Genomic DNA, 15,333 nt, shown 5'->3' on the forward strand with positions numbered 1-15,333 from the left:
CACTAGTCGACGAACACACACACACACACACACGCACACACACACACACACACACACACACACACACGCACACACACACACACACGCACGCACGCACACACACTTACTTGTCATGGGAACGGCCTCAAACTCTGGGTTGAGCTTGCCATCGCCCTCCTCCTCGGCGCGGGCGTCGGCCATCTTGATCTGTTTCTCCTGGAACTCCTTGTCCTTGGCCACGGTGACGGTGAGGACGCCGTGCTCGCAGGTGGCCTTGACGTTCTCCACGTCTGTGCCGGCCGGCAGGCGGAAGGTGCGGCAGAAGGTGCCGAAGGAGCGCTCCATCCTGTGGAAGTGCTGGCCGGTGCCCGTGGTGCGCTGCTTACGCTCGCCAGAGAGCTGCAGCAGGTCTGTCGTCACGCGCACGTGCACGTCCTTGGAGGAGAGGCCGGGGCAGTCTGTGATGAAGACATACGAGTCGTCCGTCTCGTAAATGTCGACAGGGCCCATAAAGGGGGACGTGGCGTGGTGAACGGCCTTGCTTGGCTTTGAGCCAAGCGTCACGGGGTCATACTTGAAAGGCATCCTGCTGGAAGTGGATTTGAAGATGTGGCGGGGGGGGGAAGGGTTTCGCTTGCAAAGAAAACGGTAGGCTGTGTGTGTGTGTGCGTGTGTTCTTTCAAGGTGAACATGCACAAAGAGAGAGAGAGAGAGTGTGTGTGTGTGTGTGTGTGTGTGGTGAGGGGAGGAAGGAGGTAGGATTCGCACCGCAACGAGAAAGAGCGCACAGTGTGCATCCAATGTGAGTGGGTTGGAGACGTGGTAAAGCAATAGGGAAGCAAGTAAACGAGGTAAAACACAAACAAACAAACAAACAAACCAACCACACACACACAAGCCACGCACACATGCACACACAACTCACCGAAACGAGAGATGAATGAATGGCGTCGTTGACCAGGTGGAGAATAAAGTGGCCAATGCAAACAAGCCAAGCGAGTCAAGTGGTTGGAAGGTGCAAGTGAGGAGACGCGAGTGTATTGTGTGTGTGTGTCGGGGGTTGATGAATGCCTTGCTGAGTATGTAACGTGTACACCATGCAATCACTCTTCCCATCTCATGCACTCATCACGCTGGCTGGCTGTTGTGGGTTGTTTCTCTCTCATCAGGGAGCAAGGCAAGGCAAGGCAAGAAGGCACGGCAAGACGAGTAAGCAAAGCAAGCAAAGCAAGCAAGGAGGCAACGATCAGGCAAAACCCACCTCTTGCTTGTTTGCTTGTTTGCTTGGAGTGGTCGACAGTGGAAATGCAATCAAGCAATCACTCAAAAGCCCTGACGCAACGCAATCGCCATCGTCGCCACAGCAAGACAGGACAGGACAAAAACATTCCAAACACGACACCACAAAATGGGTCGCACACTTCTCCACCATCCATGATGATGATGATGGTGGTTGTGCACATGAGGTGCGTGCTATCAGAACGACAGGCGCGTTCACGTCACGTCATCACTTGTCACATCAACGACTTTAATTATCGTACAGTTTCAGTTAGAAAAAGACAAACATCCCTCACCCTGCACACACACACACACACACACACACACACACACACACATACACGTCACGTTGTAGCCTTGTGCCTGTCCTGTGAAGCCAGTCGCGGTGCAATCCCCACAACCACACTGCTGTTCCTGTCACGTGTGCTTGTTGGGTACACGCATCTTGCGTTGCTTGTGGGCAACACGCACAAGAGATTCCTGGTCACCGCCACGCATCACGTCACCACTCCACTGTTTCGGCGCGTTTTCCGAATCCTCCTCATCGTCATCGTCGCTGCTCCAGTCCCCCTTTGGCTCGCGCTTGAGCTTCAGCCTGTCCCTGCCCGCACCCACACGCGAAGAAGCATCGCCTGGCATCTGCACTGACTGCTGCTGCTGCAGCTGGTGCTGCATTGATGCTAGAGTAGTGGTGGTGTTGTTGTGGTGGGCAGGGGACCGTGTGTTTTGCTTACGGTCATTGCTTGCTGTTTGGCTCAGCGTTGCCTTTCCCACGGGCGATGCAGCTGTTGGCGTGTTTGATGTGGTGGGGGCGCCGTGCTTCCTGGGCACGGAGTCTTGGAGAACACGAGGGTGTGCGTGGCGTGTGCTGTTGCCGTCCTGGGCCGCCTGCCGCCTCCTCCGCAGAAAGTTGGCAAACGTGCCCTTCCTCTGTGCTGTGAGGTCTGGTTGGATTGCACGCGCCGGTGGGTGTGCTGGCAGCAGTGCGCTGTCGCCACACGTATCCATCGTCAGCGTGCCGAGCAGGCCCATCCCGGGATCCAGCTTTGACGCCTCCGTAAGCTTACTTGATAGCGCGCTCAAGTCCATGTCATCTCTACCGAGTTTTTTTGTGCGAGTATGTGAGTGAGTGAGTGAGTGTGTGCGTGTGTGTGTGCGTGTGTGTGTGTGCGTGTGCGTGTGTGAGCATGTGTGTGCGTGTGAGTGAGCGTGGGTGTACGTGTGTGTACGTGTGTGTGCAAGTATGTGCGTGAGTATGTAAGCGGTTCAATGAGGCACTTGTTTTGTCAGCGAGTACACTGAAACAGAATCATGTGTGTGAGTGGGTCGAGGCAACAAGCGCTGAAGACACCAACCCCACACTGCATCAAGTACAAGTCTTAACAAGCAACGAGAAACGCATAAGATCCGCACTCGTGGGCCGCGTTCTCCGTTGTTGCCGCTTCAACCAAGTGTGCATACAATGTCTTGGCCGACACCACACCTGTAGGTGTGTGCGCGCGCGTGTGCGCGTGTGCGCGATGCGTGAGTGAGGCATCACAAGACAGACAGCGTCACAAGACAGACAGCGCCGTGGTATACTGATTTGCACGCAGAGCGTGCGGCCACCAGTGCCAGCATAAAATATAACGCGAACCTGTGTCGTGTGTGTGCTTGCGCGTCCATTCCAGCAGTTGCTTGAGCGCATCTCGAAACCCGCACACATACGCCAACCGAATCTCCTTTGCACGCACTGCAATCGAACGCCCATGCGCGTGTGTCAGGCGTGGTGTAAAGAGAGGGCAGAGAAGCATGCATGGTGACAGGCAGAGTGTGAGAGCGAGACTGTGTGTGTGAGTGTGTGTGTGTGTGAGTGTGAGTGTGTGAGAGAGAGAGTGTGTGTGTGTGAGTGTGTGAGTGTGTGAGAGAGACAGGCACATACACACACAGACGCACACACAGGCACAGACGCACACACACACACACACACACATACACACACACACACACACACACACACACACACTCGCACCCACTTCGGTTGAGTTCCGCGAGGGACATGCGCGCCTTCATCATGCCCTGGTCGTAGTGCATGTCGTCCACGTAGTGCCAGCCAAGGTTTTGTCGGCGCCGTGCCGCCGCGTCAGGATCGTGCGCACGCAGCGCAGTGCGGGGCGTCGCTGGTGGGTGCGGATATGGGCGCTCACCTGGATCCGTGCACGCCGCTTGCTCCTCCATCTCCAGCAGCTCGCGCGCCATGGCGCTGACCAAGGAGAACGTCACGCGCACGTGGTCCGCCAAGCTCAGAACCCGGGCAGCCATGATCTGGAACGCATCCACCCGACCAGCACGCTTCGTCGTCTCACACCGCTTCTTGCACCCTACACAAGCATGTGTGCGTGCGTTTGGATGAACAAGTGCTCGTGTCTGCTGCACATGAGGCATGAAAGCAGACACAAGATGCTTCCACACACACACACACACACAGACAGGCAGGCAGACAGACAGACAGACAGACACACACACACACACACAGACAGACAGACATACAGACAGGCAGGCAGACACACACACACACACAGACACACAGACACACAGACACACAGACACACAGACACACAGACACACACACAGACACACACACACACACACACAGACACACACACACACACACACACACACACACACACACACACAGACACACACACACACACACACAAAGCAATACGTACGGTCCATGAGCGGGCTGAGGGATTCCACGACGGTGTGAAAGGAGTGCTGCATGTCAGACGTGAGCGTCCAGTGCGCATCCTCTGTTGCTGCCACCCCAGCTGTCCGAACAGGGAACCTCCACACCTTCCGCAGCCCACCACCAACACCCCCACCATTGCTGGTGCTTTTGCTCTGTCTCTCCATCCTTCAGCAACGTGCTTCTTCGTGTTTGTGCGCGCTTTGCTGTTCTGGCGACGATTGTACACTTACTGTTGTTACGCCTGCCTTGCTTGACTTTTGGGTGTTGTTGTGTTGCGTTGTCTATTGAACCTGGTTGTCGCCAACGGCTGGCAACGAACGAACAGCCATCCACCCACTCAACGTGCACATCCATACACTCAACACACGACCACGAAGGAGGGCGCTAGCGTGCATGCAAACCAAGCAACGTGTGCTGGCAGAAGCGAACGAATCGAAGCCAAGCTTGGTGTTTCGAGCGCAAAGTGGAGTGAAGCAAGCAGATGACGCGCCAAACGCGGGTCATCACGGCAACAGCAAGCAAGCAAGAGGAGGAGGAGACGCTGTAACAATGGGGCCGCACACAAAACGCACACACACACCTGCGTGTGCCCAGTGTCTCCTCCAACACAACGCTGAAGCAACAAGCAAAGTAATGCAGAGCGAAAGAACGGAAATGCAAAACCAAACACACCACCGGCGACGAGCATTTAGGAATCAGCAGTGAAGAAGCAGGGCCCCACAGGAGAACAATGGTGATGGGGTTCACTACTGCTAAACAGGTATCATTAATGTAAAACAACAGGCATAAGGCATAAGGAAAGGAAAGGTGGGGATGATTAATTGTAACATGGATAATGGAAATGAGATGGCGCGTGGGACAGCAGGTCCACGCCAACAGCGCAAACAGCGCAAACACTCCCACATTACCAACACCTCCAAACAACAGCAACAACAACAACATCGTCACGGCCGTCATTGCTGCTGGAAGATGTGCTGGTGGTTTGGCTGCGATGTCCACAGGGTGTAGAGGAGGGAGGTGGCGTCGTCGAGGGCTGCAGATGCAGTGGCAATCTGCTGCCGCAGCTCTTTGTTGCGTCGGTTCACCTCCTGCATGCGCTTCTCCCGCTGTCGTCGCGTCTCGCGCGGGGCAAACAACTCGTCATAGCCAGTGGACGACGACGAGTACGAGTACGCCGACGGCGCGGGCGACGCGGCAGGCTTCATTGCAGACACCCGCGATCGTGGCTGCTGCTGCTGCTGCTGCTGCTGCTGCTGTTGTTGTTGTTGTTGTTGTTGTTGTTGTTGAGAGGGAAGGGGTTGGCACAAGTCTGTGAGGTTGTACTGGGAGGCGAGCATGGCCTTGATGTTGTCCATGAGCTGTGGGTCCGAGGGGACGTGCGTCAAACACGCAGAATCGTCCAGATTGAAGCTGCCACACGACATCAGCAGCGCATCGCCATCCGCAGCAGCGCACGACGTCGAGCCCACAGCCGGCATCTCAGTTTCCATCTGCTGCTGCTGAGGCTGCTGGGTTGCGACAGCGCTCGCGTGGCTGTCGCTGTGGTCGCTCAGGGCAGGCGGCGGCGGCGGTGCCATGGGCAAGCCGGCCAAGTCGCACGGCCCCACCTCAAAAACATCGTCCTCGTCGTCTTCGCCCAAGATGAACGAGACGCGGCTGGAAAAGGCGCTTCCGTCGTCAGCCGCCGCGGCGTCACCGCCCTCCACCATCTTTGACATGCTCGGGATGGAGGCTCCGAGGCACATGGTGCTGTGGAAGATGCTGCTGCCTGTGGAGGGGAGGTTGCGGCGGGCGCTTGTCGCTGCGGTGGCGACGGTGGCCTTGCTGTTGGTTGGCGAGCAGAAGCTGGCACGGCCCCACCACAACGAGGACGATGACGGCGTTGTCTGCATGGCCTGCGAGTGCGATTGCGATTGCGACTGCTCTCGCTGCTGCTGCTGTTCCACAAACGAGTGCAGCGGCTGAGCACCATATTGCTGCTGCTGCTGCTGTTGTTGCTGCTGCTGCTGCTGTTGTGGTTGGAGGGGTGCGAACTCTGCATCAAAGACTGTAAAGAGGTCGGAGAAGGAGGCGAGGCCCTGCATGGACGCCGAGGGCGCCATGGCGGACGCAGATGAGTCGCTTGTGCGCTTGGAGCGCTTATGGCGTGGCTCGCCAGCCAGCGAGTCTGTTGATGGCAGTATCATATCCGAAGACAGCTGCTGTTGTTGTTGTTGTTGTTGTTGTTGTTGTGGTTCCTGTGGGGAGGAGAGGAAGGCGGCCAAGCTTGCGCTGCTCGTGGCGCGTGAGGGCAGGGCGCGGGTGGCATCGAGCACGGATGAGTGGATCGATGACGGCTGAGTGCGAACGTGGTTCGTGTTGTTGTTGGTGTTGTTGGTTTGCTCGTGGAAGTTGTTGAAGAGCAGGGACACCTCCGTGTTCAAGGCAGGTGTCAGGGAAGGAATGACCCTTTGAAGGGATGCCATGGTGGCTTTGGCGAACTGCTGCACATGGTGTGGGCCAACAACCATGGTTGGTTGTGTGTGTGTGTGTGTTGTTGTTTGTTGTTGTTGTGGTGGTGTGTGTGGTGGTGGTGGTGTGTGTGTTTGTGTGTGTGTGTGTGTGTGTGTGTCGTGGTGTGTTTGTGTGGTAGTGTTTGAGTGGCGCGTGGTGTTGTTGTTGGAGTGAGGAGGAGGATTGGTTGGAAATTGGGCGAAACGAGGCAAGACAAGGCAAGACGAGGCAAGACGGCATCAGGCTAAGGCAAAGGCAAAGGCAAAGGACGAGCCCAAGCAAGCACCAAAAAAAAAAAAGTCTCAAGGTGGGGTGCAACCACCATCATGCAGCCGTCATGACGGCCACAAACAAACCACCCAACACCACACACAAACACACATCTGGCTGGCTTACCACGCAAGCGGGAGGCGAGTGAGAGGAGTGGTCAGGTCTCTTTTGTGCTGTGTGCGCTCTGTGCAAGTGGGGGAAATGCATGGAAGAACGGAAAAGAGACGTACGTGGCAAGCCAACGCAAGCTGTCGTGGAAATTGCCTGCAATCGCCCGTCATCTCACACCGCCATGACGCACAAAATGTGCGCCTCGGTCGTGCGCGAACCACAGCAGCAGAGGACCGGTTTCCTTTGCGCTGTTTTTTTTGCTGACTCATCATGCCGTGACTCCCAAAACCAGTTGCAAATTGTAAAACGCTTGGTTGTGGGTTTTGCAATTTGCAACACAACCATCTCCTCCATAAACACCCGCCCTCCCCTCTTCCCACGAACAAGAAGATGGCTCGGACTGCTGCTGCTGCTGCTGTTGCTGTGCTGTTGGTTGCGGCCTGTGTGGTGGCGCCTTCGATGGCGCTTCCCTTCACGGGCAGCACCAACGCCGCAGGCGGAAAGAACTGGGCCGTCCTCGTCGCAGGCTCCAAGTGCGTAGTCGTGTGTGTTTCGTGGTGCTGCGAATGTGTTTTGTCGTTGTTTATTGTTTGTCGTTGTCGTTGTTTGGTATTGTTCGTGGTGTTGTTGTTGTTGTTTGTTGTTGTTTGGTATTGTCGGTGTTGTGTCCTGAGCCCCCACCGGTCGTTGTGTTTCCTCCCTCCCTCGATCTCTCAATCTCTCAATCCCCCCCTCACACTCCCTCACACTCCCACACCCTCTCCCTCACCCTCACCCACTCATGTGCCATTGGTTAGCACGTGGGGCAACTACCGCCACCAGGCCGATGTGTGCCATGCTTACCAGGTCCTGATCTCCCACGGCTTTGATCCCGACAACATCATCACCTTCATGTATGACGGTAAGCTCAGGCGTGCGTGTGCTTAAGTTTGTGTGTTTGCATGTGTGTGTATGGTGCAGTGTGTGTGATTCGTTTCATGTGCTTTTGTGTGTATGTTTGTGTCGACAGACCTTTGACTCAGTCACGATCAGTCAATCCTACTCACTCGTACTCGCTCGTATTCACTCATGCTCACCCATACTCACTCGTGCTCACCCATACTCACTTGTACTCGCTCGTACTCACTAAAACTCGCTCGTACTCACCCACAAACACACACACGCAAACACACACGCACACACACGCACACACAAACCACCACCAGACCTTGCCCAGAACATCCAGAACCCCAACAAGGGTGTGATCATCAACCGCCCCAACGGGCCCAACGTGTACCAGGGCGTGCGCAAGGACTACACCAAGAACGACGTCACCCCACAGAACTTCCTTAACGTCATCAAGGGCAACAAGGCCGCCATGTCCGGCATCGGCTCCGGCCGCGTCCTCGAGAGCGGCCCCAACGACAACGTCTTCATCAACTTTGTGCGTCCCCCGCAACCACAACCACACACAACACCATCCACATTGTGATCTCGCGTGCGGCTCTGCTTCACAATGTTTCCTATGCTTCCTTGTGTGTGTGTGTGTGTGTGTGTACGTGTTTGTGTGTATGTATGTGTGTCTCTGTGTGCGTGTATCCTCGTTGTGGCTTTTCCCACCTTCCATTCTATTTCCAAACTGCAAACCTCACCGACCGTGCCAACGTCACAACAAACGCACTGCAGGTTGACCACGGTGGCCCCGGCATCATTGCGTTCCCCTCGGACGTGCTGCAGGCCTCTGACTTGAACAACGCCCTCAGCTACATGAACCAGAACAACATGTACGCGCAGCTGGTCTTCTACCTCGAGGCCTGCGAGTCGGGCTCCATGTTCCAGAACATCCTCCCCACCAACACCAAGATCTTTGCCACCACCGCGGCCGACGCCACCCACTCCTCCTACGCCTGCTACTACGACTCCACCCTCCACACCTACCTCGGCGACGTCTACAGGTGTGCAGACAGTCTGTCTGTTTTGTTTGTTTGTTTGTTTGTTTGTATGTTTGTATGTTTGTCTGTCTGTCTGTATCTGTTTTGTTTGTTTGTTTGTTTGTTTGTATGTTTGTATGTTTGTATGTTTGTCTGTCTGTCTGTATCTGTTTTGTTTGTTTGTTTGTTTGTTTGTTTGTTTGTTTGTTTGTTTGTTTGTCTGTCTGTCTGTCTGTCTGTATCTGTTTTGTTTGTTTGTTTGTGTCCTTCTTTGTTGTGTATGTACTGCAATGTATACCTCGTAATGCCTCACCACCACCACCACCACCACCACCACCACCACCACCACCACCACCACCACCACCACCACCACCACCACGACGCATCTACCGTCGCCACTGCCACCACCAACAGCGTGAACTGGATGGAGAACTCCGACTCGAGCGATCTTCGCCAGGAGACGCTGTACCAGCAGTACACCATTGTCAAGCAAGAGACCAACACCTCCACCGTGTGCCAGTTTGGCGACACCTCCTTTGACAGCAGCCCCGTCATTGACTTCCTCGGCGGCAACAACAGCACCGCCACGCTGACACACCTGCACAGCGCCGACGGCCACATGCACTTCCGCCGCCGCCCCACCGCCGACGCCATCGACTCCCGCATGGTTGAGATTGACATTATGCTCAAGCGCATTGCAGAGGCGCGCGACGACCAGGAGACGCGCACGGCCCTGCAGCAGGAGCTCGTCAGCATGCTCCAGCTGCGCGCCGACACCCGCGCCCGCTTTGGGCGCATTGTGTCCCGCGTTGCTGGTGAGGACAGCGTGGAGCGCCACATGACGACCCGCCTCTCCCTTCCCGACTACACGTGCGTGGAGAAGGCCACGCGCGCGTTCCACGATGCGTGCCTCAACCTTGGCGCGAACGCGTGGGCGCTGGAGCACACAATGGCGTTTGTGAGCATGTGCTCGGAGGGCGCAGACCCGGCCGATATTGTCGCCGCCATCAACGACGACTGCTCCGTCAAGACGGTACGCGCTGATTGCGTGTAGATGTGTGTGTGTGTGTATGTGTGTATGTGCGTTTATGTCTGTCCCTGTCTCTCTCTCTCTGTCTCTCTCTCTCTCTGTCTCTCTCTCTCTGTCTCTCTCTCTCTCTCTCTCTCTCTCTCTCTCTCTCTTTCTCTCTCTCTCTCTCTGTCTCTCTGTCTCTCTCTCTCTCTCTCTCTGTAGCTCTGTTTCTGCTGCGATTTGACCCCGCTGCTCCCCTCCAATTGATTGCGCTGCCTTGCTCACACCATTGTCTTTGCATCACCCCTTGACAGATGAAGCTGAAGCTCTAAGCCGCTTCCCTTGCTCATCATCTCCCCAACCAACCCATGTGTCTCTCTGTCTGCCACACTTTGCGTTCTCTTGTTTTCGTGTACCGCTTCACCTTGCGTGCGTTCTTTGCTGCGTGTTTGCATCGGTCCCTGAAACGTTACGGTTGCAGGCGTGGCTTGTGCTCTTTCTTGTCCGTGCGCTTTGTTCTGCTTCACCCGCACCACACCGCAGTCACCACCACCACCCCATAAACACACACACCCACACCCACACCCACCCGATGAGGAAGCGTTGCTTCGTGGTTTGTGACTGAGCAAGAGTTAAGGGCGGTTTTCTTCTTGTTTGAGGTTGATCAGGGGCAAGCACACACTCATACACAGGGCAAGGCAGACACAGTGCAGCAGGTACACAGGGCAGTGGAAGAAGAAACAAGAAAAGCATAATGTGTTGACACCATCGACGACAACAATTCGCATACACACGTGCACAAAGGGTGGGGTTCACAGACGCACAAACACGAAGAACAAACACCCAACACTGCGCAAACAAACAGCCACGCAGTGCACACACGTAAAAGAACACCCGTGCTGCTGCTGTTGCGCGCGAGCCATGTACCTTTTGCTGCCACATGATGCAGTGTCCCGTCCCGTCGTGGCAGCGGTAGTGGTGGTTCAGTCGTCCTCGTCCTCGTCCTCGTCATCGAGGTCATCTTCCTCCTCCTCGGCCATCTGCGCCTCAAACTCCTCCTCCTCCTGCCGCGTCGGGTCAACCGCCTCTGCAACATCCTCTCCGCTGTACTCAACCTGCGCTGGCGGCGGCAGCTGCGGGCTGTGGCGGGTGAAAAAAAAAACAAAAAAAAACAAGAGCGAGTGTATGTGTGTATGTGTGTGTGTTGTGTATGTGTGGTGTGGTGTGGTGTGGTTTGTGAGATCTCGCGGTGAGCGAAGAGCGCAAAGCCAAGAAGCAGCAGCAGAAGAGCCGCTGAACAAGTTGGCGCAGGGCAAAACAAACAAACAAACAAACAAACAAACAAACAAACAAACAAACAAACAAACAAACAAACAAACAAACAAACAAACAAACAAACAAACAAACAAACAAACAAACAAACAAACAAACACACAAACCCTGCACTTGCCGCCCCACTCCACCCACGCGCTTAACACGACTAACCTGAACGGCTCTGCCTGGTACTTGAGGCCATCGCCAATGTAGATGTTGGCAAACTTGCGGTCGACAGCAAAAGCGTGTGCGCCCGGCCATCTGTTTGAGGACACGCGCACGCACGCGTAGGCCGGATGCGCGGTGCTGGAGAGGCGGGTGGACCACGCAGGCAGCCCGTCCACATCTGAAGTATGAGGGGAGAGAAGGGGAGAAAGAGCGTGAGGAGTAATGGTGGGGATGATGAGGATGTGGTGCAATGAGTCGTTATTGGTGTGCATTGCACAGCTCGGGTGGTTTGGGGGGGGGTGTTACACACGCACAAACGAACAATTGGGGAGAAAAAAAAAGAAATGGAGACCAAGGTCCACATAAATGCACAAAGCTGCAGGACACAAACAGATGAACGCAAACACACACACACACACACACACACACACAGGTAGACACACACTAACACATGCAAACACGCACGCACACACACACACATTAACACACACAATTACGCACCGTCGTCGTTCTGGAGCGGGGTGAGGAGTGGTGGGCCGGCCTCTGGCTCAATCTCTTCCTCCTCCTCCTCGTCTTCATCTTCGTCCTCCTCATCAAGCTCATCCTCTTCGCCCTTGAGGTTCGGGTTGACCCACTTGCTGCGACCCTGCGGCAGAATGTACGGCGCGTGGTGCACCCACCCCGAGAGGTCTGCCTCCAGCAGCTCCGCAAGCGACTTGCCCTCAAACTCCTCGTCCACAATGAAGTTGTCGCGAGCTGCGTGGTTGGTGTGGTTGGAGGAAGGAGGGGAATGGAGAGGGGTGAATGTATTGTGAGAGCGCTGTTTGCTCGTGGACGTTTGGGCGTGTTGATTCGGGGTAGATGCAAGCGCCTGTTCACACACGATATTGCAGCAAGACGGAAACGCACACACACACATGCACACACACTTTGCCTCACACAGCCATGCAAACACACATTCACACCACCACCACGACCACCACGACCATCTTCGCCACCACCACCACGACCATCTTCGCCACCAGCGCACCTTCGTCGTCGCCGTCGTCCTCCTCCTCGTCAAAGGTAAAGTACCCGACAGGGCTGACGTGTGTGCCGGCGGTGATACGGGCAATCTGCGCGCGAAGCAGTTCCATCTCCGTGCCGGCAAACGGCGGATATGCAACCACTGGCGCGTCCAGGCGGCCCGTGAAGCGCTTGCGGATTTGGCGGCACACGGAAATGTGCTTTGGCTTGACATTGGGGAGGAGGTGCCACTCCTGCCCGGGTTCGTTGCACACAAAGTACACCTTCTTGTTTGTGCCGGCGCCGTACTCCTCTGTGGGGAGGTCGGGTGGGGGCTTGTATGTCGACTTGGGCAGCGGGGTCACCCCGTTCTCCTCGTCCTCCTCGCCCTCGTCAGGCGTCTCCGGCTGCTCATCCGGTCGCTCCTGCACACGTGACATTGGCGATGAAACGTGAGCATCCACGCAAGCGCAAGGGGAGTCGTTGATGCACATGTGTGTATGTGTATGTGCGTACGTGCGTACGTGCGTACGTGCGTATGCGTGCGCAGGTGTGCAGCTGAGCGGGCACCCACAACGAACTACAAAACACAAACACGCACAGCGACACCCAGCAACCACACCAACACACACACACATTCACTCAAACTCAACACACATGCATGCGCACACATAAAACCACACACACACACACACGCACACACGTTTTCACACACACAAACACGCACAGCGACACCCAGCAACCACACCAACACACACACACACACACATTCACTCAAACTCAACACACATGCATGCGCACACATTCACTCAAACTCAACACACATGCATGCGCACACATAAAACCACACACACACACACACGTTTTCACACACACACACACACACGTTTTCACACACACGCGCGCACTCACACACTCAGACCAGACCTCTTCCTCTGGCTGCGGCTCTTCGCCCTCGCGGTACTCGGCTTCTGCAATGATGTAGTCCTGCTCTGTGCCAAAGATCTTGCCCCAGAATGTGACGGACTTGAGCGGCTGCTGCTCTGCCAACTGCTTCAGTGCAAGGAAGATGCGGAACATCTCTTGCTCCCCCAGGCCGACGTCAGCGTCGGCAAAGTACCGCGCAAGGTCAAGCAGGTTTGGCACCACCTGCTCCGGCTCTGCCTCATCTTCGGGAATCTCTGTCTCGTGCTTCAGCAGCGTCGATCTCGCCTTGGCCGTCAGCACGTTGTCTGGCGTCTCCGGTTGATCCTGCGATGCATGCGTTGGTGTTTGTGTTTGCGGTGTTTGTGGTGGCAGTGTGCGTGATCATGTGCATGCGTGAGGATAGGGGTGCATGCGTGAGGATACGTGTGTGTGTGTGTTTGTGTGTGTTTGTGTGTGTGTGTTGTTTACGTTTGCATTGCTGCTCAACGAACACAAGTCGCACACGCTCACAGCACACGCTCACAGCACACACACGCTCACAGCACACGCACCTTGAGAGAGTCCTCTGGAGCAAACTTGTCGGCCTTAATCTGGAAGGAGAGCTGCTCGACAACATCTGCCGCGTTGTTTGGGCGCTCGTCGAGCAGGCGTGTGATGAGCGTGGACAGGTGCTCGTACACAGACAGGCCGCTGTGGTCGCTCGCCTGCAACAGAAAGGCCTTGGCCGATTCAAAGTCAGCCATGGTGATGTCTGTATGTGTGTGTGCGTATTGTGTATCGACTGCTTGGCAGCTGTGTCGCTTCGCTGGCTGGGAAGGTGACTGGAGTTGCTGGCTGTCGTGTCGCTTGGCTGCCTGATATCTGCTGGTAGTTGTGGTGGTGTTGTCTTGTGTGCTGTATGTGCTATGCTGTGGGAGGTTGCCAAGGATTGAAATGCAGGGCCAAAGTCAGGGTGTGATACGCACGAATGACGAAAATTTATGAAAGATATTCGCTGAATACTTGTTGGCAACGACGGCAACAACAAACAGGTGCGTCGCTTCTTCTTGTGTTGTTTGTCGTTGCGCGCAAAGGACAAGCAAGGCAAGCAAGGCTGACACGAACGAAAGCCCAGCAGCCAGCCAGCACGACCCACCCATATATTGTAGCCACCACCTAAGCACCCGACACACATCACCTCACACGTACACCCCACAGGCACATCGCACGTCCACCACACGTACACCCCACAGGCACATCGCACGTCCACCACACGTACACCCCACAGGCACATCACACCGCAGCACACATACATCGCACACCGCACACCCACGGTGCACGATGGGATCTGGTGCGAGCAAAGACCTGTCGGAGACGTCCAAGGCTCGCGTGAAGCAGTCGCGCACGCGTGCAGGGGCGGCCGGCGCAGGGCACTCGGATTACTTCCACGACATTTGCATGATTGTGTTCCAGAATGCAGATGCAGACAACAACGGCGTCCTGGACGTGGACGAGTTTGAGTCCGTCCTCTCCAGCGACACGCTCAAGCTCAACCTGAGCAAAGACGAGATGGAGCAGATTCGCCGCAGTGCAGACCAGGACGGTGATGGCAAGATCTCCTACGAGGAGTTCATCCCCGTCTTCAAGGAGGTCCTCACAGTCATCTACCAAGAGAAGGAAGAAGACTGGAACGACTGGTGCCAGGTGCGCGTGTGTGGGTGGGGCGTGTGTGTGTCGGTTTGTGAATGTGTGTGTATGTGTGTATTGTGTGTGTATGTGTGTGTATGTGTGCGTATGTGTATTGTGTACGTGTGTGGAGTGTGTTTTGTGTCTGCTTGTATTTGTTTGTGCGGTTGTGTCTGTCTGTTGCCTGTGTTAGTGCGTTGCCGCTTGTGGTCGCGTGCAAGCACCTGTTGTGTGTATCGAGTCATTTCAAGCGTGCCAACCCACAAGGTCGTCCCTCCATGTCGTTTCACGCCCACACATGCAACCGAACATGAACTCATCTCAAAACACACACACACACACACAATACACACAATACACACATTCACAAACCAACACACACAAACACACACACACACACACACACACACACACACACACACATACAACAAACAACACACACAACACACTCACACACAAACGCCTCTAGA

General features: G+C 55.4%; 6 protein-coding genes across 8 annotated transcripts in view; 2 read left to right on the plus strand and 4 right to left on the minus strand.

Annotated features, from left to right (window-relative positions):
• Nucleotides 1-1,279, minus strand: part of PTSG_01546 — a 4,232-nt gene extending 2,953 nt beyond the window's left edge. The window contains exons 1-2 of one of the 2 annotated variants that reach the window (XM_004997466.1): nt 1,241-1,279; nt 108-632 (exon numbers count right to left, since the gene is read on the minus strand). In XM_004997466.1, coding sequence (XP_004997523.1) covers nt 108-564 — 457 coding nt within the window. In that variant the 5' untranslated portion in view covers nt 565-632; nt 1,241-1,279. Of the gene's footprint in view, nt 1-107; nt 656-904; nt 1,111-1,240 lie in introns of those variants that run through there. The other variant, XM_004997467.1, reaches the window with a different exon arrangement.
• A 199-nt stretch (nt 1,280-1,478) lies between these two features.
• PTSG_11751 (uncharacterized protein) lies at nt 1,479-4,255 on the minus strand. Its single transcript, XM_004997468.1, has 5 exons — nt 3,969-4,255; nt 3,273-3,617; nt 2,894-2,989; nt 2,671-2,740; nt 1,479-2,353 (listed from the first exon to the last, which is right to left on the minus strand). The coding sequence occupies exons 1-5, from the start codon at nt 4,150-4,152 to the stop codon at nt 1,675-1,677; spliced, it is 1,374 nt and encodes a 457-aa protein (XP_004997525.1). The 5' UTR covers nt 4,153-4,255; the 3' UTR covers nt 1,479-1,674.
• Nucleotides 4,247-6,999, minus strand: PTSG_11752. Of its 2 annotated transcripts, XM_004997470.1 has the most exons (2): nt 6,878-6,999; nt 4,247-6,471 (listed from the first exon to the last, which is right to left on the minus strand). In XM_004997470.1, exons 1-2 carry the CDS (start codon nt 6,956-6,958, stop codon nt 4,942-4,944), a joined length of 1,611 nt encoding a protein of 536 aa, XP_004997527.1. In that variant the 5' UTR covers nt 6,959-6,999; the 3' UTR covers nt 4,247-4,941. The 2 variants fall into 2 exon arrangements, with proteins under 2 accessions (XP_004997527.1, XP_004997526.1); XM_004997469.1 differs by having other exon boundaries at nt 4,247-6,901.
• A 201-nt stretch (nt 7,000-7,200) lies between these two features.
• PTSG_01549 (legumain) lies at nt 7,201-10,536 on the plus strand. Its single transcript, XM_004997471.1, has 6 exons — nt 7,201-7,395; nt 7,660-7,763; nt 8,068-8,285; nt 8,528-8,796; nt 9,187-9,805; nt 10,099-10,536. The coding sequence occupies exons 1-6, from the start codon at nt 7,253-7,255 to the stop codon at nt 10,114-10,116; spliced, it is 1,371 nt and encodes a 456-aa protein (XP_004997528.1). The 5' UTR covers nt 7,201-7,252; the 3' UTR covers nt 10,117-10,536.
• PTSG_01550 (uncharacterized protein) lies at nt 10,421-14,166 on the minus strand. Its single transcript, XM_004997472.1, has 6 exons — nt 13,750-14,166; nt 13,199-13,522; nt 12,297-12,696; nt 11,768-12,022; nt 11,270-11,444; nt 10,421-10,924 (listed from the first exon to the last, which is right to left on the minus strand). The coding sequence occupies exons 1-6, from the start codon at nt 13,939-13,941 to the stop codon at nt 10,768-10,770; spliced, it is 1,503 nt and encodes a 500-aa protein (XP_004997529.1). The 5' UTR covers nt 13,942-14,166; the 3' UTR covers nt 10,421-10,767.
• A 282-nt stretch (nt 14,167-14,448) lies between these two features.
• Nucleotides 14,449-15,333, plus strand: part of PTSG_01551 (Kifc3 protein) — a 4,379-nt gene continuing 3,494 nt past the window's right edge. Inside the window, exon 1 of the mRNA XM_004997473.1 lies at nt 14,449-14,881. Within this exon, the coding sequence (XP_004997530.1) occupies nt 14,519-14,881 (363 nt within the window). The 5' untranslated portion in view covers nt 14,449-14,518. The remainder of the gene's footprint in view (nt 14,882-15,333) is intronic.

This window comes from Salpingoeca rosetta (genome assembly GCF_000188695.1).
Source record: "Salpingoeca rosetta unplaced genomic scaffold supercont1.4, whole genome shotgun sequence".
Taxonomy (NCBI): domain Eukaryota; class Choanoflagellata; order Craspedida; family Salpingoecidae; genus Salpingoeca; species Salpingoeca rosetta.

Bases quoted from the DNA above. Each gene is read 5' to 3' on its own strand.
- PTSG_11751 (XM_004997468.1), bottom strand. From the start codon at position 4,152: ATGGAGAGACAGAGCAAAAGCACCAGCAATGGTGGGGGTGTTGGTGGT. The intron at 3,618-3,968 runs GTACGTATTGCT...ATGCTTGTGTAG, and splicing joins CCTCAGCCCGCTCATGGACC to GGTGCAAGAAGCGGTGTGAG. The intron at 2,990-3,272 runs GTGGGTGCGAGT...GTTCGATTGCAG, and splicing joins CCTCGCGGAACTCAACCGAA to TGCGTGCAAAGGAGATTCGG.
- PTSG_11752 (XM_004997470.1), bottom strand. From the start codon at position 6,958: ATGCATTTCCCCCACTTGCACAGAGCGCACACAGCACAAAAGAGACCT. The intron at 6,472-6,877 runs GTAAGCCAGCCA...CACCATGTGCAG, and splicing joins ACTCGCCTCCCGCTTGCGTG to CAGTTCGCCAAAGCCACCAT.
- PTSG_01550 (XM_004997472.1), bottom strand. From the start codon at position 13,941: ATGGCTGACTTTGAATCGGCCAAGGCCTTTCTGTTGCAGGCGAGCGAC. The intron at 11,445-11,767 runs GTGCGTAATTGT...CTCATACTTCAG, and splicing joins CCCGCTCCAGAACGACGACG to ATGTGGACGGGCTGCCTGCG. The intron at 10,925-11,269 runs GTTAGTCGTGTT...CACCCGCCACAG, and splicing joins TACCAGGCAGAGCCGTTCAG to CCCGCAGCTGCCGCCGCCAG.
- PTSG_01549 (XM_004997471.1), top strand. From the start codon at position 7,253: ATGGCTCGGACTGCTGCTGCTGCTGCTGTTGCTGTGCTGTTGGTTGCG. The intron at 7,764-8,067 runs GTAAGCTCAGGC...AACCACCACCAG, and splicing joins CATCACCTTCATGTATGACG to ACCTTGCCCAGAACATCCAG. The intron at 8,797-9,186 runs GTGTGCAGACAG...CACCACCAACAG, and splicing joins TACCTCGGCGACGTCTACAG to CGTGAACTGGATGGAGAACT.